At 49.9% G+C, this 20,840-nt stretch overlaps 6 protein-coding genes across 6 annotated transcripts; all 6 read left to right on the top strand.

Annotated features, from left to right (window-relative positions):
• Positions 1–524: 524 nt before the first annotated feature.
• Positions 525–2,250, top strand: F5J12DRAFT_887457 (carotenoid oxygenase; the record flags this gene model as incomplete). Its single annotated transcript, XM_051747192.1, has 2 exons — positions 525–584; positions 634–2,250. The coding sequence occupies 2 exons, from the start codon at positions 525–527 to the stop codon at positions 2,248–2,250; spliced, it is 1,677 nt and encodes a 558-aa protein (XP_051606103.1).
• A 504-nt stretch (positions 2,251–2,754) lies between these two features.
• Positions 2,755–5,115, top strand: F5J12DRAFT_794989 (carotenoid oxygenase). Its single transcript, XM_051744048.1, has 4 exons — positions 2,755–2,790; positions 2,837–3,068; positions 3,122–3,213; positions 3,270–5,115. Exons 3-4 carry the CDS (start codon positions 3,154–3,156, stop codon positions 4,878–4,880), a joined length of 1,671 nt encoding a protein of 556 aa, XP_051606102.1. The 5' UTR covers positions 2,755–2,790; positions 2,837–3,068; positions 3,122–3,153; the 3' UTR covers positions 4,881–5,115.
• Positions 5,116–5,434: 319 nt separating this feature from the next.
• Positions 5,435–6,715, top strand: F5J12DRAFT_711398 (D123-domain-containing protein; the record flags this gene model as incomplete). Its single annotated transcript, XM_051740702.1, has 5 exons — positions 5,435–5,628; positions 5,681–5,843; positions 5,894–6,131; positions 6,190–6,321; positions 6,378–6,715. The coding sequence occupies 5 exons, from the start codon at positions 5,435–5,437 to the stop codon at positions 6,713–6,715; spliced, it is 1,065 nt and encodes a 354-aa protein (XP_051606101.1).
• Positions 6,716–9,486: 2,771 nt separating this feature from the next.
• F5J12DRAFT_35423 (uncharacterized protein) lies at positions 9,487–10,207 on the top strand. The gene is made up of 2 exons (XM_051739018.1): positions 9,487–9,903; positions 9,960–10,207. The coding sequence occupies exons 1-2, from the start codon at positions 9,580–9,582 to the stop codon at positions 10,014–10,016; spliced, it is 381 nt and encodes a 126-aa protein (XP_051606100.1). The 5' UTR covers positions 9,487–9,579; the 3' UTR covers positions 10,017–10,207.
• Positions 10,208–12,093: 1,886 nt separating this feature from the next.
• Positions 12,094–14,288, top strand: F5J12DRAFT_35338 (uncharacterized protein). The gene is made up of 7 exons (XM_051739013.1): positions 12,094–12,376; positions 12,430–12,794; positions 12,852–12,908; positions 12,962–13,062; positions 13,120–13,259; positions 13,314–13,432; positions 13,506–14,288. Exons 1-7 carry the CDS (start codon positions 12,163–12,165, stop codon positions 14,145–14,147), a joined length of 1,638 nt encoding a protein of 545 aa, XP_051606099.1. The 5' UTR covers positions 12,094–12,162; the 3' UTR covers positions 14,148–14,288.
• Positions 14,289–15,392: 1,104 nt separating this feature from the next.
• Positions 15,393–20,031, top strand: F5J12DRAFT_794957 (uncharacterized protein). The gene is made up of 4 exons (XM_051744047.1): positions 15,393–16,074; positions 16,135–18,487; positions 18,545–19,809; positions 19,868–20,031. The coding sequence occupies exons 1-4, from the start codon at positions 15,589–15,591 to the stop codon at positions 19,904–19,906; spliced, it is 4,143 nt and encodes a 1,380-aa protein (XP_051606098.1). The 5' UTR covers positions 15,393–15,588; the 3' UTR covers positions 19,907–20,031.
• Positions 20,032–20,840: the final 809 nt, after the last annotated feature.

The following is a 20,840-nucleotide window of genomic DNA, read 5'->3' as shown; positions in this document are numbered from 1 at the left end:
ACATCGCGCGCAGATCTCCCGCAAGACTTTCTAATACCAGACAAGCAATACTAGTGCCGCGAACTAACATTTGACTTCTATGCTCCCCACGATGCAGCATCTCCCAAAATTCCGCTCATTGTCGACCACTACGTTTGACTTGCCCACATCTTCATAATCCTCGACTTTCTATTGGCTTTGGTTTGGTTCGGTTCTATGTGACATGATAGCGTCTATCTACCAGTGGCATTGATGATCGTTGTAGCCAAGCTGCTCCCAAAAGAGCCAGGAGAATTCGTCAGCAGGATCATGCCTAGGCAAGGGGTGCGTGCGTGTTTGCACCCACCACTTCATCGGACTTGGAAATGAGTCACTATATACACGTAGGTCTTGACTGCAGTGGCGTCCCATCAGCACTTGACCGCAGAAGACCGCAGAGAAGTAATGGATGTTACAGTATGGCGGTGGGACCATCTACCTGGATAAAAAGGGTGGGGCGCAGGGGTACTACAACACCCTGCTCCCTACAGCCGATAGCTTAAGCGATGACACTCGACGCCACATCTTCCATAGAGCATTTCAATAACTGGCCAAATGATACTGGGGTATGCCCCCGACTGGCTATCCACGGTGCTTAACCTAACCCTCTTCCAGTTCGAAATCCTTCACGAGGAACGCGAGCCAGTCGAGCTCACTGTTTCCGGATGCATCCCTTCCTATGTTTCCGGGACCTTGTACAGGACAGGACCTGGGGGTCGCCAAGTGAAAACAGACAAGGGCACAACCTTCGCCATAGACCACTGGTTCGATGGTTTCTCTCAGAACCACCGCTTCCAAATCATCCAAACAGGCTCCTCCGCGCGCGTCATGTATAATTCTCGCCGGAGTATTGACCCTCTGATTGAGAACATCTGCCGTGCGGGGAACATGGCTGGCTTTAGTTTCGGACAGAAACGCGACCCATGCACCAGCTTCTTCAAGAAAGTGATAAGTGTATTTGTCCCCGACCCTCCTCGACCGCAAGAGCAGGTCAACATCGGTGTCACGTTGTCTATAAATCCACCAGGGCTCAGTAGCCCTCAAACTGCCGAGAACCAAAAGATCCACGGCGGACATGCGTCTGGTATCCACACCCTCTTGGTCAAAACTGACGCCTTCATCATGCGACATATTGATCCCGAGACGCTTGAGCCCAGAGGCGTCGTCTCACAAAAGACACTGCACCCCAAATTAACCGGCATCCTTTCCGCTGCTCACGCAAAGTCGGACCCCGTAACCGGCGACGTCCACAACTACAACTTGGCACTCGGCCGTAATCCAACATATCGGGTGTTCCGCGTGTCCGCAGCCACTGGGCAGACGGAGATATTGGCAACCATCACCGATGCCCCAGGCGCATATCTCCATTCCTCCCTTATCACCGAGAGCTACTTCATTCTGTGTGTTTGGAGCGGTCGCTATGCAGGAGGTGGTTTGAAGATTCTATGGGAGAAAAACTTTCTTGATGCAATTTCTCCCTTCGACCCGAACCAGAAAGCGCTCTGGTACGTGATCGACCGCAAGCAAGGCAAGGGAGTCGTGGCCAAATACGAGTGCGACCCTTTCTTTTGCTTTCACACCATAAACGCATGGGAGGAACCCTCCCCAACAGATCCACTCTACACTGATATCGTCGCTGACCTCTCCATATATAAGAATCTCGACGTCCTCAAGAGATTCTATTACAACAACATCAAGTCCTCTTCCCCTGCCTCACTCGACTACGCAGGCGACAGGCGCAGAAGCTGCGACCTGTTCTTCCGTCGTTGGCGGTTACCTTCGGTTAACGCAGCCAACCCACGCAAGCCCCAGGAAGCTGTGGTTGTGCACACGGCTGCATACAACCACTCCTGTGAATTCCCCGTCATTAACCCTTGCTTCCTCACCAAACAATCGCGCTACGTTTACGGTGCCTGTCACCGCAGTTTGAGCACGTTCTTCGATGGCCTTGTGAAATATGACGTGCAGACGCAAACAGCAACATACTTTTCCGTACACGGTCACAGTCCTGGCGAGGCTATCTTTATCCCTAACCCCGTTGGGACCACTGAAGATGATGGAGTGCTGCTGAGCGTGGTCTTGGACGGGTACGCAGATAAGAGCTACCTACTAGTGCTGGATGTAAAAACTATGAAAGAAGTAGGGAGAGCGAGCATGGACTTCGCTGTATCCTTTGGATTCCACGGGGCTTACCGATCGCAAGCTGTCGAGGGCCCAAATACTGATATTTGAAGGTAGGATATGGCGAAAGTTGGCGGGTGCTCGGCGTGTTTTTTAACCGTTTTTTATGTTGTAAAATCTTCTACCTGCTCGCTCTGGATCACAGTATGCTCAAGTGCTTCCTTAATACTTTTATAGCTCCATCATACTTGTGTCGAAGGGAAGATCCTTTGCGTCTATTGACGATGATGTGTTGCAAATTTTGTGCATGACTGCACTGCATATGCTTTATGATATGGGGGCCCGCTTTCAAAGATCCCGGCGTAGACAACCATAGGCTTCGGGGGTTAGTTCCTGACAGCGGTGCAAGCCTGTAGCGAGGTCACTCGGAGCTATTCACGGGTTGTCCGCGAACCACTAAGACTGGGCGGTGGGTCACCTACAGTCATGGTGAAGAAGGAATGGTTCTCTGCCGTCAAGTCTTCAGATCCTTTCCAATAAAAATATATGCAGCTTTCGCACTGGATACGTGCTCATGATCTAGTTTCCTAGAATTTAGTACTGGAGTCTTCGGAAACTTGCGTTAGTTGGATGTAAGGATTCGGTCCGACGCTGTCAACCGTATGACTAGATGTTGGTTTCTTTATGACAGACCTACTGTTCTTCCCATTTATTCTTTGATCCTACTTAACCCGTACGGATACTCCGACATAGAATAAGACACTCTTGTCTGGAAAACTCGAGTAGAGCGAAGAATCCTTCTCGTTGTGCCACCGTTAAAGGACTTCACTTATCGGCGTCACACTGGACATCAGAAGTTTGATGGGATGACAAGTACTGTGATGCTGTACTATGGCTGTTCGACGGCCTGCTACACAGCGCAGTAGATAGTAACACTCCGCACTTCCATCGCACCTGGATAAAAGGGCTGAGGCATGTACAGCACGTCGCCCTCTGCAACCACCAACAAAGGCCATGGAAATCAACGCTACATCCTCCACAAATCATTTCAATGACTGGCCGAATGATGCCGGGGTACGTCTTTTACGAATGCTTGTTCGTCTACCACCATTCGCCTAACCGTCTTCCAGTTCGAAATCTTTCACGAGGAACGCGAGCCAGTCGAGCTCACTGTCTCTGGGCACATCCCTTCCTATATTTCCGGGACCCTGTACAGGACAGGTCCCGGTGGTCACCAAGTGAAAACAAACAAGGGCACGACCTTCGCCATAGACCACTGGTTCGATGGTTTCTCTCAGAACCACCGCTTCCAGATCATCCAAACAGGCTCCTCTGCGCGCGTTGTGTATAATTCTCGTCGGAGCATTGACCCTCTGATCGAGAACATCCGTCTCACCGGGAATATGGATGGCTTCAGTTTCGGACAGAAACGCGACCCATGCACTAGCTTCTTCAAGAAAGTGATGAGTGTATTTGTCCCCGATCCTCGGCCTCAAGAACATCATAATATTGGTGTCACGTTGTCCATAAATCCCCCCGGTCTCGGTAACCCACAAACCACTGAGAACAAGAAAGGAGGCGGCCATGCGTCTGGCATCTACACCCTCTTGGCCAAGACCGACGTTGCCGTCATGAGACATATTAATCCTGAGACGCTTGAGCCCCGAGGCATGGTCTCACAAAAGGCACTGCACCCCGAACTAACTGGTACCTTGTCTGCCGCTCACGCAAAATCGGATCCCGTAACTGGCGACGTCTTCAATTACAACTTGGCCCTCGGGCGTAGCCCCGTATATCGAGTGTTCCGCGTGTCTGCAGCCACTGGACAGACTGAGGTTTTGGCAACAGTTACGGACGCTCCGGGGGCGTATCTGCACTCCTCCCTCATCACCGAGAACTACTTCATTTTGTGCGTTTGGAGCGGTCACTATGCATGGGGCGGTTTGAAGATTCTGTGGGAGAAGAATATGCTTGATGCCATATCTCCCTTCGATCCGAACCAGAAAGCGCTCTGGTATGTGATTGACCGCAAGCAAGGCAAGGGAATCGTGGCTAAATACGAGTGCGACCCTTTCTTTTGCTTTCACACCATAAACGCGTGGGAAGAACCCTCTCCGACGGATCCACTTCACACCGACATCGTTGCCGACCTCTCTGTATACAAGAACCTTGACGTCCTCAAGAGATTCTATTACAATAATATCAAGTCCTCTTCCCATGCCTCACTTAACTACACAGGGGACAATCGCAGAAGCTGTGACGTGTTCTTACGTCGTTGGCGGTTGTCCTCGGTGGATACAGCCAGTCCACTCGAGTCCCGGGAGGCCGTGACAGTGCACACAGCTAAACACGATCGTTCTTGTGAACTTCCCGTCATTAACCCACGCTTCCTCACTAAGCCGTCGCGGTATATTTACGGCGCCTGCGACCGCGACTTGAGCACGTTCTTCGATGGTCTTGTCAAATATGATATGGAGACGCAAACAGCAGCATACTTTTCCGTTCACGGTCACAGTCCTGGCGAGGCTATCTTTGTCCCTAATCCCAATGGAACCACCGAGGATGATGGAGTACTGTTGAGCGTGGTCTTGGACGGGTTCACAGAGAAGAGTTACCTGCTGGTGCTGGATGCAAAAACTATGAAAGAGGTGGGTAGAGCGAACATGGACTGTGTTGTAGGTTTTGGATTCCACGGGGTTTACCAATCGCAAGCTGTCGAGGGTCCCAGCACCGATGTTTAAAGGCTTGATTTGGGACGGGGGTTGCTTTATGGTTTTTTGCATCCTGTAAGTAAGTTAAGGTCTGGTCTGGATTGTACTACGCTCTGTTCCGCCTTGTGGTATGTAACACCACCCCCTACATTACAGATAATAGATTTGTAGCGAGACTCAGTACTGGCGCCGAAGATGGACTCGAAAGTATAGTGTAAGGCAGTAACATTCGATGTATGCTGCCAATCAAACTCTGGTTAACAAGATTTCTGGAAGGCTCAAATGTGACACGACCCACATAGGCATGGTATTGAAACGACAATTGTTATTGTATCCCCCCGTTGATCATCCGCCACTGCACCGTACTGGTGTTCGTTATAGCGGCAACGAACTGAAGAGTGACAGAACGTTAGTAAAGCTACTGGAGTAAATACTAAATACTCGTGAAGAGCATTTAGAGGAACGGGAGTTGCCCAGCTCAGCGAATGAGACAGGGGTGAGAAACAGAAGCTTAGTAAGAACGTATGCGCGATTGCCTTTCGCCAACGGCAAGTACTATCTCTTGCACACGATAGGACCTTGCGATGAGCGTCGTCAATAATGATGGTATATTCCCTCCTCTCACTCCAGATTATATTCTAGCTTTTCAGTTCTCCAACTGGTACCCATCATTCGCTCGTGTGTCTCCCAAATCAACCATCATCAGACCACTGGGAAAGGACTTCAAGCATTACTTAGAATCTGATAGTATATTCGTCCCGGAGGGTTCTGAAGACGTGTTTGTCAAAAAAATATTGGTCACAATTCCCACTCGGATAACTCGATGACAGGGCAGCGGAAAGCACGATTTCTGATGACGACGATGACGGCGAACACGATGACACAACGACCACTGAGGAGCATTTTTCTTTCCCAGAATTGGACGAACGAATAAGGTCTGTTATTAGAGAATACAAAGCTGTCTTTCCCAAGCTGAATTTTTCATCACCCAAGGTAAGCTCCTGCTCCGTATATGCTTGAGTTTGCCAAGATGGACCTTACAGGACGCTTCGTGGGTGCTACCGGCGTCTTCTCCGCTCAAATGTACATCCCCAGCGGATGTCTACCTTCTTCTGAAGTCCTCTGATTTCATTACCCACGACCTCACCATCGAAAGTGTATTGGATGATTGCAAAACCGATGATCTTCCCAACTACGAACTAGAACTTGTACTTCGAAAATGGTACCCAGTGGACCATAGTCGTGAAGTCAGATGCTTCGTAAGGAATGACATACTTGTCGGTTCGTAATGTTCTTTTCTACCGATTGCGTTCATGTCTAAGGACAGGTTATGCCACAGGCATATCGCAAAGAGACACGAACTTCTACGACTTCGTGATCAACCTCGAGATCCAAAGGACAATCAGGACAACTGTTTATAACCTCTGGAAGGAAATCGTCCGACCCAATTGGACCTTTTCACAGAAGGATTGTGAGTGCTTTGTGTGCTAGCTACCAGATTGTATGGGATTCCGATATACTGGATAGATGTCATTGATTTGCTATTAACACGTGATCTTTCAAGCGGACACATCATCGACCTCAATCCTTATGCTCCATGTACCGATCCGTTGTTATTCACGTACGAGGAACTTCATGAAGTACTGTCCAAGGCAAATCAAGATACCACAGCAAGCTGGACATTCCTCCCAGAACTGCGTGTGATCGATTCACCACTTCATCCCGCTGCAACACTCAACATGCCGGCATATCGGCACAACAGGGTGCCAATCGAGGCGTTGACCTTGAGTGAAGGCCGAAATATAGTGGAGTTCAGCGAGGTATGGCAGGAGGAAGTAGCCCGGGCAGTACGTGAGGACAACTAGTAGACTATGGTAGCGTGCTCCTAATAACTTGGCTTCCGGTTGTACCTTCTTACGTGTTGCTCTTTTCTAGGAGACAGGTCGATTCCGTCTCACCGCGAAGCTGTGCGTTCTCGTAAAAGTCGTGTCTGCGGGTAGGAAATCCGGTGCTCTAAGCCCTAAACGGTGAACGGACTGATTTGAACAAGGAAACATAATGGGCCCTCATAATCACGGACTACTTATTCAATTTTTGATAATACGAGTCATATAGAGCTTTTTTAACATGCATTGGCCAACTGAATTACGACCGTCAAGCAGTGTTCTTGGCACCTTCCGGAAGGTGCACATACAGTCGTCATAACGCCCGTCTTCCCGGGATACACAGCAGTTTGGTATGGGGTACGAAGGAACATGGTGTCATTAGTGAGATCAAATTCCACATTGCATTCGGTTCGCAAATCTGTCGCGGAAGGAGATCTCCCTTAACAGTACTTCTGTGTGGATTGAGAAATGATCGCATGCAAGTAGATCGATCAATGTGAGGTTGGGGAAGAAAGTCCTTTTCCGTGTCATCCTTTCCATGTTCAGGCAGGTTTTTCTTCATCTTCCCTTGTCTTTATCGAGCACCATAACCACGGACGCATCACCATTTGCTGATGGCTTATGCAGGTCATAAAGTTGAGTGCAGTAACTCGTCTATTACCCCTCATGAAGGCGTCTCATTCGTGAAGAGGATTTAGAGGAGCGAGAGCTCTCCATTTCAGTATATAAATATGAGGCGGAAACAGATACCCATCTTGCATGATAGGACCTCGCGATGAGGGTCGTTACTAACGATGGTAGGTTCCCTCCTCCCACTCCAGATTATATTCCAGCTTTTCAATTCTCCAGTTGGTACCCTTCATATCCAAATTTTAGTGGACATCGGTTATTCATTAGTTTACTTATCTCTCAGGGTGAATGTCACCACACCAATAGCGCCCGGTCCAAACGGATCGACCTTTTTATCTGTCCTTGGCCCTGGAAAATCGGTAGCATCGAATCCCATAAGCTACATTCAACCAACACGACGTTCAGCTCGCGGATCTTTCGTGGAAATTGCTTCTGCGTGGAATGCCCATGTGCAGGTTGATCGATCAGTGTGAGATCGGGTGAGGGTGTCTTCTGCGAATAGCTGTTTTGGTACACGTGGATCCAGGTCATTTCATCTTCCCTTCTCGTCGAGTGCCATAGCCACGAACACGTTAACTTTTGGTCCCGTACCATGGAGGCCTTCGAGTCGGAATTTCGATGACCCCTACATCATTACCAACGTGGATGTCCTGAAATTCTGGATCATACGTTGCCTGAACCATCGATACACTTACGCCCGATTTGAAGTGTAAGATCCACTTTTGTAAACCTGCAGGTCCCTCGTTTTCCGTGCCCACTGCGGTGATGAACAGCAGGCAGCTGCGGAGGGCTTCGGCGTCATATACACTGGATGGTCGTTCTTGTCCTCCTCATATGGTTCAGGCACACCACGTCTTTGCATCGGAGATGTAAAACCCTAGTTTGAGCTACCCATCACACGATGTATGCGTGGGATGCTAAGCAAGGGTACCTGAACAGATCGATGACACTGCCGTTTCCTTGCCAATGTCGGCCCGGAACGTGGTTTAACAGGTCGGCACTTACGACTCATCCAATAGGCCGTAGTGTTCGTGCGCCCATAAACCTAACGGAATGATCCACTTGGCCGGACGGATGGAATAAATGTGTAAGTGCTTCATGATGATCCTGCTCGGTCGGAAGATTGGAATGGCTGTATTGACTCATTGCGTATTCCCCAATATGTAGCACCTCGAAATTCAAGCTTCAAGTCAACCTCAAGCATGGTCCTACTAACCAGGTATTGGAAAACCTGTAGTGTCACCCTGGATACGAGCCGTTCTTTGGGTAAATACTAAACATTGAACAAAGGATGTGATAGGGCCATCAAGCCGTACAGGATTTACAGCACGTCAGCCCGACTCAAGCACACGGACTAATTATATGATAGCAAATACCTCCGTCTGAATGAATGACACAGTCGGTTTTCCACGAGATGGCCGACATCTCACTGACCGGATGTGATGCTGTGGGAAGGACAAGGAGCACAGCCACTTGATGCTTAATCACCACGCCTTAGAGTCGACCGCCCCTGGGCATTGTGGCATGGTCCACTCTGCCTTGAGGGGTATGTACAGATCCAACAGTCCACATCATACCACCATGTAACATTCGCCTACCGAATGCGTCCATGCCCAGGCCCACCCGGAGGTTTTCGTTAGACATCGATTGGATTTTTTTTGGCGTAGTTGGTTTCTGGACCAGGTAAGCCAACCCCGTTCCACATTGTAGCAACACTTGTTACAAACTTGCAAGGCATCAAGTGACTCATTATCACTTTGGATCCTTCTGCTTTCCCTCTGTGGCCTTGGCAGCCACGTTGTAACAGGTGCCTTACTGTTCGCAGCAGGGTATAAAATACCTCGCTTTTTCTTACCAGAGAAAAGCAGGTCCAGAAATGTGGCGGCCTGAACAATGTTTTGATGTACGTGAAATGCCGTGAACATCCTCAAGGCATCCACAACAAAAATGTCAATTCCGAGGATTGATGGTATACCCTCTGCCCATGCCCTGGGAGATGACAAAGCGATCCGACTACCTATGAGCTTAGCGCTCTAAGTGTACCCCTTATTTTATGATTATGGTGGGTTTAAATACAGTCGGCCGGTAAGGAACATTACTACCCGCCCCCCCCCATCCCCCATAGACAGCCTTGGCGCATACTCGAAATTGCAGCGCTGAACGTCGCGAGAGTTCACCTAACCCTTGATAATCCGTTATCAGCAGGTTGCAACATGACCGCACAGTGGTTCCGGTCAGTCTTTCTTGTCGGTAACCCATCGGGAGCCTACATATGTCCCTTCGGGGATGGATGCACACTACCTCTGGAGAATACAACCGCTTCTATTTACGCCCACCTTCGCCTGCATGGTCACGTTTACAAGCATCGTGACCGTGCTCCATGCCCCTGGCCGGGGTGTCGGAAGGAGACACGCTGGGGAAACGTCGCTCGACACGTCATAGAGCGTCACTTGCGGGTAAAATCGCAATGTATGTGGTGCGGACATAGTTACGTGAGAAGCGGAGCACTTGCAGCGCACATGGATGTTTGTATCGAGGTAAGACGTCATCCATGTCTCATCCAGACTGTGGCTTAGCTGCATCCTCCGCACAGGCTTATATCAAAAACATCTTCCAAGAATACCCAAATATAACTCACTACGAGGAATAATCTGTTACTGCGTACTAGACGCCTTCTCAGTGATTGCCTGGTTGGGATTTGTAAGCGTACCACAAAAATGTAAATGTATCTTCCATAGTCTGTTAGGTGACTCTTTTCTGTACCTCACCTAGTATACTTGTTCTATGTGGCGTGGTGTGAACCTCGCAACACATGTTGGAAATTCAACTTTTGAATCGGAGACTCGTTTGGGCGTAATCTTAGGTTAACTGGTATGGTTCATGAGCATTGCCTGACATGACTTGTGCCATCGACAATATTGTTGATATCTGCCTGGGCATATATGTTCATAATCCTTGCATCCGTGTAATTAATATTGTGCGCATTACTAGTAAGTTACAAGAGCCGCGCAGGATGGCCGACATCGTCAAGTCTTGCCCCATATGTGGTGCATCCCTTCACACATTCCAGCTCTTTCATTCGCAAATCTCACCAGGCTCTTAAGCGCAGCGGCGTTCCAGGTTGATGGCAACGCTATCTATCATCGACCATAAGCTGGTTAAGTAAGTGAAGGTAATGACGTCAACCGACCCACCTCCATGCCAATGCTACGCTGTTCCTCAAAACCTATAGATCCCCGGATTTATATTCTCCGCATGCCCGATCTCGGAATATGATCGATCTATGTGGGCACGTTGACTTCATTTAAAGATCGTCCAGAAGAACCCTATGCGGTAATACGTCGGCATACTGAACTCCCCCCTCGTAGCATGCTCTGCGAACGCCGATCTCCCTCGTAGTAGAGGAGTACGCAGTTGAGTGATCGATACCCACCAAATCTTGGACGCATTGGCATCGCGGCCAAATCTGCGGGGAAGAAACCTTTACCCATATGGGCAGGGCAGCGTACTGCTGGCGTAGGCTTGGTGAATCCACATGGAAGTCGCGAAGCTCTGATACGAAGAACTACGTAGCTGGATACGACGAGCTGCATCTGACGCTCTATCCTGCCGCTGAGAGTAGATACGAGGAAGCGAATATCTTCCGCCGAGTCTCCGATAGTCCAGCCCACTAGCGTCGGAGGTGTTACTACTCCAGATACTTGACATCATCGGATATTGGTTTTCTTCCGACTATGTCTCATGGATGCCACCCTAAGAAACCGTTTGTGTGCCTCAACTCGTGGAGGTACTGATGAGATTTTGAGCGTGGCCCCTTCGACCCCGTTTTTAGGCGCCTCGGGGCGATGATACGGGTTGCGAGGGCCGATAAGTACGTTCGGCACGGGGTTATAGCAAGCAGCTATGTTATACTAAAATCGGTTTGTCCATCAACCGTAGCTGTAATCCAGTGTTCACTGTGGAGTGACCCACACCGCTCGCGAAGGCTGCAGACAATTTCGCGTACCGATATTCAATACCAGATTCACCTCAACTCGTGAATGGAATACGGGGTTCATTTTTCCCGATATGTCTGGATAGGTACACTACTTGAGTACGCATGCTGATTTCAGGAAGCAAAAGTACAACTTCTGGCTTTGACGGCCATGAATTCGATCGTAAATGTAATGTCGACATGGGCCAAGAAGATGTTTGAGGGTTCAAGACAAGTGGTAAGCTCTTATGTATGTAGGTCGAGTTAGCACGTGCAGGCGTCGGACGGTAGCGGGATGTGAGTGATTGGTAGGTCAACTCTTTCCGGGCTACAAATCATGAATCTGATCTACCCGTTTCAACGGTACTCACCAGTAACTCCTCAGGTTGCATTTAGCATGGGCGTGAGATCGGCACACGTTGAACGTAGTGTGTGGACTATGGTGTGTAGTGTTCATGAAGGTATTACATAAGCTAGAGGGCTTCCGCTTCGGGTCCGCGCTATTTCGGGACAGCTTAACCTTCGCAAGCGATGTTGTTGCCGTTTTCCATGTATCGTCGTGGACCTCAGCTTGCAATTGAAACACGCAGGAAAATGAATATTGGGGATACCTCAGTCCGGAAAGATCATTTCCGAAGCTCGGATGATGTCAACCAAGTTCTACGTTGTCAAATAGAGTACGTGCGTGAAACTGCTTCACCTAGTGACAAGTGTACGTATTACAGTATTAAATTGCCGATATAAAGCCTTAGCTGGTCATGACTGAGTACTGAGCTTTTACTCATAGCTGCAGCCCAATTCCCTCCTTCAGCCTCCGACTGCGATGGCTCCCGTACATTCCTTTATTTTGCCAACTTTCCGACCCTCCTTTCTTTCTCTTAGTTTGATTTTTGTCCTGCTATCTGCGTTTTTTTGGAGTGGCCATGCTTCTCAGGTGCCAGTTCCAGTCACCGTTCAGCAAGGAGGTGTCTCCGGAACCATTGTTCAAGACAATTTTCTCGGGATATCTTTCGAACTGTATCCTTTTAATACGCTATGTGTGTTCCCTTTTCTTCTACTGCTGCAGTTTGACTGAGGGAACCACGTTCAGGGGGGGAATCACCGCAACAGATGCCAACAGCTATGGAAAATTACTTGTCAAACCTGCGCGCCCGCATCCACTTGCCCCTCCGAATCCGCATTGGTGGAAATAGCATGGATAGTGCCGTCTATGTTCCTACTCAAACTGAGATGATTATTGTCACTGGTGATCCTGCTGTCGACCCGGACGATGTCCCCGTCGATTTTGGGCCCATGCTTTTCACGGTATTGGACGCTATGGAGAATGTGGTCGGTCAAATGGAGTTTATCGTCGGATTGAGCATGCGGAGCTCCAACGACACAAATGCCGTCGAAGTTGCTAGGGATACAAGGAAAATACTTGGATATAGGCTTGACGCGATGTTGTTGGGCAATGTGGGTGGTTTAACTTGCGCATTGTAACGGTGCTATGGTGAACCTTTCGCTTTCTAGGAACCCGATCTGTATGCCACCAATGGAGTACACCCGGGGTACACCATACCGGAATATGTATGTTGCACCCGTCTCAAGCGATTCAAGCTTTGTTATATTCCTTATTCTAGATCACAGATATCGGTACAATGCTTCAGGATTTGCGCAATTCACCATACGGTGATCTGGTTCCCGACACTATTGTTGGCGGACCCACTATTTGCTGTGACTGGTGAGACTACTTTTCTAGTTCTTTTTATCTTTTTTCTTCTCCTAACATATTGTTCAGGAACCTGTCGGATGTCCTCGCTGCAGGCCTTTCAACATATCCTTATAAATACTATACGGTGCAGCATTACGCCAAGAGTATCTGTAGCGGTCCAAATGCAAGCAACCAGAATATTACCTACTTCGTTTCGCACGTGAACGGTAATTTAGCGAATAATCGCCGACGATAGTGGCGCTGACGGTTATACGTGATAGTTCCGACGTACACTAACTGGCAAAAACAGGGGGTGCAAATGGCAAGCGATGCAGCGATTCCGGTTCTCGTTACTGAGTACAACACCGTCTCTTGTGGGGGCTCGAATATCTCGGACACGGTAGGTTAAGTGGCTCGATGCGTGAGCTTCTGTGGATCGGTTTTCTGACACTTTCGGTCCCGCCTTGAAATAGTTCGCGGCGACCTTGTGGGCCATCGACGCCGGGCTGAACTTTGCTTCGTCAGGCATGAGCGGCGCTTACATTCATACACGGGAGTACGGCATCCTTTATAACCTCTTCGATCCCCCGTCGCCGGAGACATCGACCGAGCCCAACTGGCGCACAGGCTCACCGTACTATGCGGCACTTTTCCTCTCGGAGACGTTCATCGCAGGTGGAAGTGTAGTCGTCGATCTCAATCTCGACAATTCTATCTACGACCCTGCAGCTACAGTTGCTGGGTACGCAATTTACGACAGGGCCGGGATGAAAGCCAAGAGACTCGTTTTCTTTAACTATTATCGTGCCGACGATGCAGGTTCAGAATCAGCAGCTCGCAACTTCACGCTGGAAGGTGGCTTGGCCACTACTGCGGGGGTCCGGGTCCTCGCTGCTCCAAGCATCTACGAACGCACGGATATCAGCTGGGCTGGCCAGACGGTTGGGCTGAATGGAGAACTGGATGGTACTCAGACCACCAATTATTACTATAACTGTGCGATGGGGTGCAACATTACTGTGCCTGGGCCGGGGGCTGCTCTTGTTCTGCTCGATGACGTCCCTGACGACTCGGAGTTCTTTATTGGGAGCTCGACTGTAGCACCACTAAGTTAGATTCTGGCACTGTCGACATCGTTTGCACATTTGTCCTTTTTTTGGCCTGCCGCGGGTTTACTGAAATTACATTACAGCACGTAATCATCCTGGCATTCAGATTTGACACGTTAACGATTGGGTTAGAAATAGCCCCCCACCTGTTGGAGTCTCCCATCGAGAGTTGGGTCCCCGATCAAATTTCATGGTAATCTTCACTTATGTACTGAACGACTGAAACTCTTGCTTGAGTCATACCACTTTGGAGAGCTTCTGTGTCCATAACGACGTCAAGATGTTGCTCAGGTTCCATCGCATCCCTGCTGGACGATTGAAGGACGACATTCTAATCGGCCTCCACGTACAGCCCGTGTCACTTCTTCCTGCCATATTTCGTTGCACTCCACTATATCTCGGCCTTCAATCCTAGGAGGAATGCTTGCCGAGGCACCTTGGATAGCCTTGGACAGAACCTCGTGAAGCTCTTCGTATACGAGTAACACCGGATAGGAATTAAGGTCGATGATGTGTCCGCTTGAAAGATCACGTCTGGATGGCAAATCGGAAACATCTATCAGTAATCCAGAATTCCATACAACCTTGTCTGGGTAGCCGCGCATAAGGCACTTACAATCCTTCTGCGATTTGCGAAAGGTCTACTTCGGTCGGATGATTTCCTCCCAGAGGCCGCGGTTGTAAATAATACACCAGCCCTTCGGGCAATCCAAGACGCGGACACTGAATAGCATCTAAATTGGTTTACGAACTCTGACAGAGGGTTTTCGGTTTCCCAGATTCGTATGACATGAAATGTGAAGTATTTGTGGGAGGTGTTTTTCAGCATAAGCGTATTCTTCTCCCACAGAACCTTCAAACCAACTCATGCATAGTGACCATTCCAAATGAAGTAGTTCTCGGCCGTAAGGGAGGATACTACTCCGGTCTTTGCGGTCGAGGAGGATCGGGAGCAAATACGCTCGCGCGCTTCTGCCCGAAACTGAAACGAGCCAGTCTCTATCGGATGGTCAATACTCCAACGGGAATTGTGCACGGCAGCCATCGAGTCTCGAGCCCGTTTGGATGATTTGGTTATGAGAGAAACTATCGAACCTGTGGTCGTGCCCTTGTCTGTTTTCCCCTGGCGACTGATATTGGCTCGATTAAATGATTCGCGCCGGGGGCTCGTTCAATTACGGACATGGCGTTGCCCTGTTTGGTTCCGTGAGTGTCGAAAATTAGCACAGCCACACAGTCCAACACGGGTGGCAGCGTTGAACGTTGCTGGATACCCCGCGTGTGGCCGTTCAGATTGACTGGCACTGGGCAGTGCTGAAGTTTTTCTGGACTGTTCTGTTGGTCGGGACATGTTTTTGGCGCTCTCTTGGACTGGTTTCTTTTCGTAACCTCCACTCAACCGACCGCATCGGCCACACTTGCGACCGTCTCTTCCGATTAACACATAATGCAAGCTCAGGACCAAAGCCCCCGTCGCGCTGTCAGACGTCAAGACACCTTTGACCTTCGCGACCAGATCATGGCGAACGACCACACCAGTTCCAACATGCACGCTCATGCTGACGCAACGCACGGCATCGCGTATGCTGGGGGAGCGTCCGACGAGGAGCACTCCGTCCTTGAAGACGATTCGGACGGCGAGGACCGCGAGATGGACTACATGGACGAGGAGGACGATGCTTCATCATCCCTTTCCATCCCAAACGAGTCCATCGACTTTGATTTGGTGTATTCCCTGCACACTTTCCAGGCCACTGTTGAGGGTCAGGCTAGCGTCGTCAAGGGCGACTCCCTCTTCCTAATGGACGATTCAAACAGCTACTGGTGGCTCGTCCGCGTGCTTAAGACACAGGATGTGGGATACATACCTGCAGAGAACATTGAGACACCGTTCGAGCGCCTGGCGCGCCTCAACAAACATCGTAATGTTGATGTACGTCACCTCCCTTTGTCCTTGTCTACTCAGCAACAAATAGTAACCGTTCAAACGTAGCTCGCACAACCTACCCCACAAGAAGTCCAGAAGGATGTCGAGCGTGTGCGCAACAACCTTTCTTCGCGCGCGGGTTCTCACCATTCACCCTCCCCCATCCTCGGTGTTCCTGCAGCCATGGCCTCATGTCCTGGCACGAAGTCTGTTATGTTCACACCAGCGTTGTCTGTGCACAGATATCCCCCTGCGGTCTGGAACGAGGAAGAAGAGGAGGAGGAAGATATAGAATGGGACGATGGTGCATATGAAGAAGAAGATTCAGAGCTTGCCGAGGAAATTAGTATTCGCCAGAGGCAGAGCCAGATACAAGACGACACCCAACATATGGATTTAATCCACATGGAGCCAGATGACGGCATGGGTTGGGACGACAGTGTCGCGGACGAAATACAAGCAGGCCGCGCTCAGAAATTGAAAGAGCAGCAGTTGCTTATGGTTCCCGATGCTTCACTTTCGGGCACTGTGGATAGGCAGCAACAACAGGCACAAGAGATACTTATGGCACAGCAACGTCAGCGGGAGCAGGAGCAGCAATTCCTTGCACAACAAGCTCAAGCACTGCGGCATCAGTCGTCGAAAGATCGCTTGGCCGCCGATGCCGCCCGCAACTTGTCTCCGTCTTCACCTAGCAAAGCCGTCGATCCTGCAGAAGCTACTGGGACGAGGAAGCTTTCTGCGACACCCTCCATTGCGCGCGAGGAGCAACCGAGGCAGGGTCCCTTGTTCCCAAGTGCTATCATGCAACAACAAGAGGAGGAACGCAAACGCACACGAGAAGAACTCGAGGCATTAGAAGAAGCCTCCAAGAAGAAGCACAAAGGAAAGGACAAGGGTGGTGCAAGTCCTGTCCCCGCATCCGCATCCAACCAACCTGTGAAGCCCTCATCTGGGGGTAAACTGCGGAAAGAGCACCGTGATGCCACCGACGACGAAGGTAAGGAGAAGAAGAAGAAGGGTGGTGTATTCAGCTTGTTTGGGCGAAAGAAGGGCAAGGATAAGGACAAGGTATCCATTGAGAGCACTTCTTCGGACACCCTCCGCGGATCGCAAGAGTCCGGCCGTTCCTCAGGCCTGCAGCCTGGCGTGACTGTGGATCAGGCAGCTGCAACTGTAGTGATGCAGCAGCCTCAGCCATCCCTCCGCACTTCTTCTGATACCAAGACCCTACCGCGACAGCAGCAACGCCCAACACCACAAGCGGCCCCTCATCAGCTGCAAGCACAAGTCTCCCAACACGCATCTCAATTACGCCAGCGCGACCAACAACAGCAGGCACTGTACCAACAATACCTCAATCGTTCACCATCTTCACCTCCAGAAGCTCCATCCTATGGTTTGCAGTCCGCACCTGTTGTACTGGGCAACTCAAATGTATACAACGGTCCCGCTACTTCGGCTACTGGCTTGGGCCTCGGCCTTCCGTCGTCTCGGCCGCGTCCTGGATCTTTGGTCCTCACTGCTACGGCAGATGGTCAAGGAGTCGGCGTTCCCGAGCTCAGTGTCATGCGGCTTTTCGCAGGTAAAAATGTCCAAACGGAGGCAACTTTCAAAACCGTTCTGCTCAACGCCTCCACTACGACTGCCGAGCTGGTGCGACAGGCGATCCAGCGCTTCCGATTGCACGTGGGCGAGAGCGAAGCAGACTACTATCTCACTATTAAACAGGTTGAAGGCTCCTCTGCAGTGTTGTTACCAGATGAAAAACCCCTCCGTGTCTTTGAGTCTCTTGTCGAAGCAGCTAATATGGAGTTGCCGAAAGTAAAACGGAGCAGCGTCGGCAGTATTAGTTCCGTGTCGTCCAACCTCTCGATGCATCCCGCCATCCGCAAGTTATCCATGAACGACTTCACTGATGACTCAGCTGTGAAGTTATACCTCAATAAGCGCCGTAACGGGGAAGAGGGTTCGCTACTCGAGGAAGGCGACGAGACGATGATTGCTGAATCAACCCGTGACTCAGCAGAGCTGATGACGTCTTCCGGCGTCAATGTCACCCCGGACCGATTTAGCTCGCCAAATTATCGTTTCGCTCTGCAACTGGTCATTTACCCTGAAGATCTTCCGGATGATATGGTTTTCGACCCGCTAACGGAAGCCATCGTGTTCAAGAACACACTTCTTGAACGGACGTCTACTACATCCATTACTTCCGGCGTATCGCTGAGCTACCGACGGAAAGTCTTCACGTTCCCTAAGAACGTGACCGTTGCGGAAGTTATCGAGCTCGGGTTAGAGCGTTTCGGTATCGTTGATGGTGTGGTAGATGGAGGGGACGAAGTGGAGGACAAGTTGACCAATAGACGTAGTTCTACGAAAGTTCGCTACTGGTTGACTGCATCTGTGCGAGGTCAAGGTGAATCCTCTTCGCTTCGTGTGCCTATTCTGTTCAGGCTGACTCGCGGTTGTGCAGAGCGCGAACTTTCACCGTCAAGCAGAGTGGTGGACGCGTACACTCGACCCCCAGTGTTCAAGCGTGTACTGGAAGGAAAGCGAAGGTCTATGGATTCCGCGCAACTACTAGGAAGTATCGAGGATGTCAGCCCTGAAGATCCCGTTTTTATCCTTCGTCGCGCCATCTCTTACCGCACATCGACTTCGCGAAACCGCCTGTCCGCTCCCCTCGACGAGATCGCACTCCAGCATCTACGCGATTCTATTTCCGGATCAAGCGTTAGCTCCGACCCCGGCAACGCATCGTCGGAGGATGTCAAGCCCAAGCAGCTTTCTCGTCAGGAGATTATTGCTGCACAAAGGGCTGCGTCACGGGAGAAGCAACGCGCTATATTGTCAACCCAGGCGAATGCTCTCCGTGGAGTTGACGTGCTTCTTCCTGGAAATGCGATGATTCGTAGTTCGCGGTACGACTCCAATGAGAAGATGCGGTATTCGTACGTTCAAGACGGCGAGTCATATGACATCAGCGACATCGTCGAGGAGGAACTGCGCGAGACAAGCGGCGCGCACAAGAATGACCTTTTAGAAGGCGCGTTCGATCGCACCAAAAATGGAATGCACGAAAAGATCGATCGAGTGTTGACTAAAATTAAGGATGGGCGGCTCCAGTCACAAATCTCAACTTCGCAGTCGACTTCCAGCCAGACTGACAGTTTGGACTCTGCACGGTCCGCTTCATCGGCGTCTGAATATTCCGTTGATGATGGGCCAACGCTTCGTAGTGATGGTCGTACACCAACCCCGCTCGCTGGAGGGAGGAGGACGACCTCCCCGATTGCTGATCTTGGTTCGCGTGACCCGACCCCTACAGTAGATGGCCGTTACGGCCGCGCACGCTCGGGTAGTCCTCATGTATCCACTACGGTCTCTTCTCAGGCACATGCCATTCGCCAACCGTCCATCGCATCTGTGATGTCTGACCTATCGGCATCGGCATACGCAACTCCCACTGCGCAGCTGCTCAGTCCCACGGGGAGCCCACAAAATGCTGCCATGCCCAAACTTCCAGTCAAACGACCGTATATTCCAAAAGACGACTTTGGCGTGTCGCAGATGATGGCTATTATCGAGATTGCGAGCAGGACCCACCGTCCTATCGAACCCCCTCTGCACCCGGTGGATGAATTCCTCTTCGGGAAATCAGTTGAAGTCCAGTCTCTGCATCCCGACATTAGAGAAATTTATTCGGGAGCGTTCCAACAGTTGGACGAAATGGACAAGGTAGGTTTCTCTCCTGGCTCCGTTGTGAACACGACCGCTCAGCGTGATTATTAAACAGACTCTAGACGAATATCTTCAACATGCACTGACCGTTTGAAACACATTGCATTTTCTATCTCTAAATCTGGTTTTTCAAGTCTTGGTACTCACATATTATCTAGTATTTGCTTTTCTGTACGTCCGTCCTTATGCTTGAACAAAATACATAAATTATACGACTGCGTCAACTGTGTGCTAGCCAACGATAATATGTGTATTATGCATGCAGCCCGAGGCCAATGGATAGTGTTCAGCCTCTGAGTAAGCTGTATCTAACAAATGAGGTTTATGTGCTATTTGTAGGGTTCATGCAAGAGGTGGGTGTCCGTCAAATGCTGAACACTCACCTGTTGTATATTCTGTCTTTCATATTATACTTTCATCTGCATCCCACTTAGTATTATGGTGCACATTTGGCTATATTACATAATCACATTCATTTTCATACTCGAGTAGCATACTCACACCTCAGTTGGCTACTTAACCCAACTGAGGTGAGCACTGTCTACATCCTGTGTTTACACTCAGCTAATAGTCCTGTAGTATATATTCTACAGGTTATGAGCCCTGTTGCTCACTAACTGGGAACCCATAGCAAAATGTTGTTCACATCCAAGCTTGGAGTGTTACACCTGCATCAGGGGTCTTTCCTTTTTCAACTTGTCATGGTCACGTGCATCACATGCCTTGTTGCATCTCTCATAATCATTGCCATCCTAGGGGTTCATATGCTGTGAGGCTCCTTTGGATCTCCAGCTGTCAAGGTATTTCCAATACCTGTTGAGACCACACCTCCTGTTTGATCCAGTGTTCCACTGCCCTCTCTGATGGATGACATGTTATGTTCTTACTTTCTGACTCCTTTCTGACTCGTTTATGTTGCTCAGATGTTGTACTATAGCTCCAGTGTCTGGCTCCTCACCGTGCATTGATTGCACAGCTGTTATAACCTTTGTTTCCTTGTCTATCCCCATCATATGACACCATATGAC

Source organism: Pisolithus orientalis (genome assembly GCF_024613125.1).
Source record: "Pisolithus orientalis strain OTSU chromosome Unknown F5J12scaffold_1, whole genome shotgun sequence".
NCBI classification, from domain to species: domain Eukaryota; kingdom Fungi; phylum Basidiomycota; class Agaricomycetes; order Boletales; family Pisolithaceae; genus Pisolithus; species Pisolithus orientalis.
Note: the sequence above shows the minus strand (reverse complement) of the source record. Positions and strands in the feature narration are given on the sequence as shown.

Coding starts and splice junctions, on each gene's coding strand:
- F5J12DRAFT_794989 (XM_051744048.1), top strand. CDS start 3,154: ATGGAAATCAACGCTACATCCTCCACAAATCATTTCAATGACTGGCCG. Junction 3,214..3,269: donor ACTGGCCGAATGATGCCGGG/GTACGTCTTTTA, acceptor ACCGTCTTCCAG/TTCGAAATCTTTCACGAGGA.
- F5J12DRAFT_35423 (XM_051739018.1), top strand. CDS start 9,580: ATGACCGCACAGTGGTTCCGGTCAGTCTTTCTTGTCGGTAACCCATCG. Junction 9,904..9,959: donor ACATGGATGTTTGTATCGAG/GTAAGACGTCAT, acceptor TCCTCCGCACAG/GCTTATATCAAAAACATCTT.
- F5J12DRAFT_35338 (XM_051739013.1), top strand. CDS start 12,163: ATGGCTCCCGTACATTCCTTTATTTTGCCAACTTTCCGACCCTCCTTT. Junction 12,377..12,429: donor GTATCCTTTTAATACGCTAT/GTGTGTTCCCTT, acceptor AACCACGTTCAG/GGGGGGAATCACCGCAACAG. Junction 12,909..12,961: donor GGTACACCATACCGGAATAT/GTATGTTGCACC, acceptor TCCTTATTCTAG/ATCACAGATATCGGTACAAT.
- F5J12DRAFT_794957 (XM_051744047.1), top strand. CDS start 15,589: ATGCAAGCTCAGGACCAAAGCCCCCGTCGCGCTGTCAGACGTCAAGAC. Junction 18,488..18,544: donor TGCATCTGTGCGAGGTCAAG/GTGAATCCTCTT, acceptor GCGGTTGTGCAG/AGCGCGAACTTTCACCGTCA. Junction 19,810..19,867: donor AGTTGGACGAAATGGACAAG/GTAGGTTTCTCT, acceptor ATTATTAAACAG/ACTCTAGACGAATATCTTCA.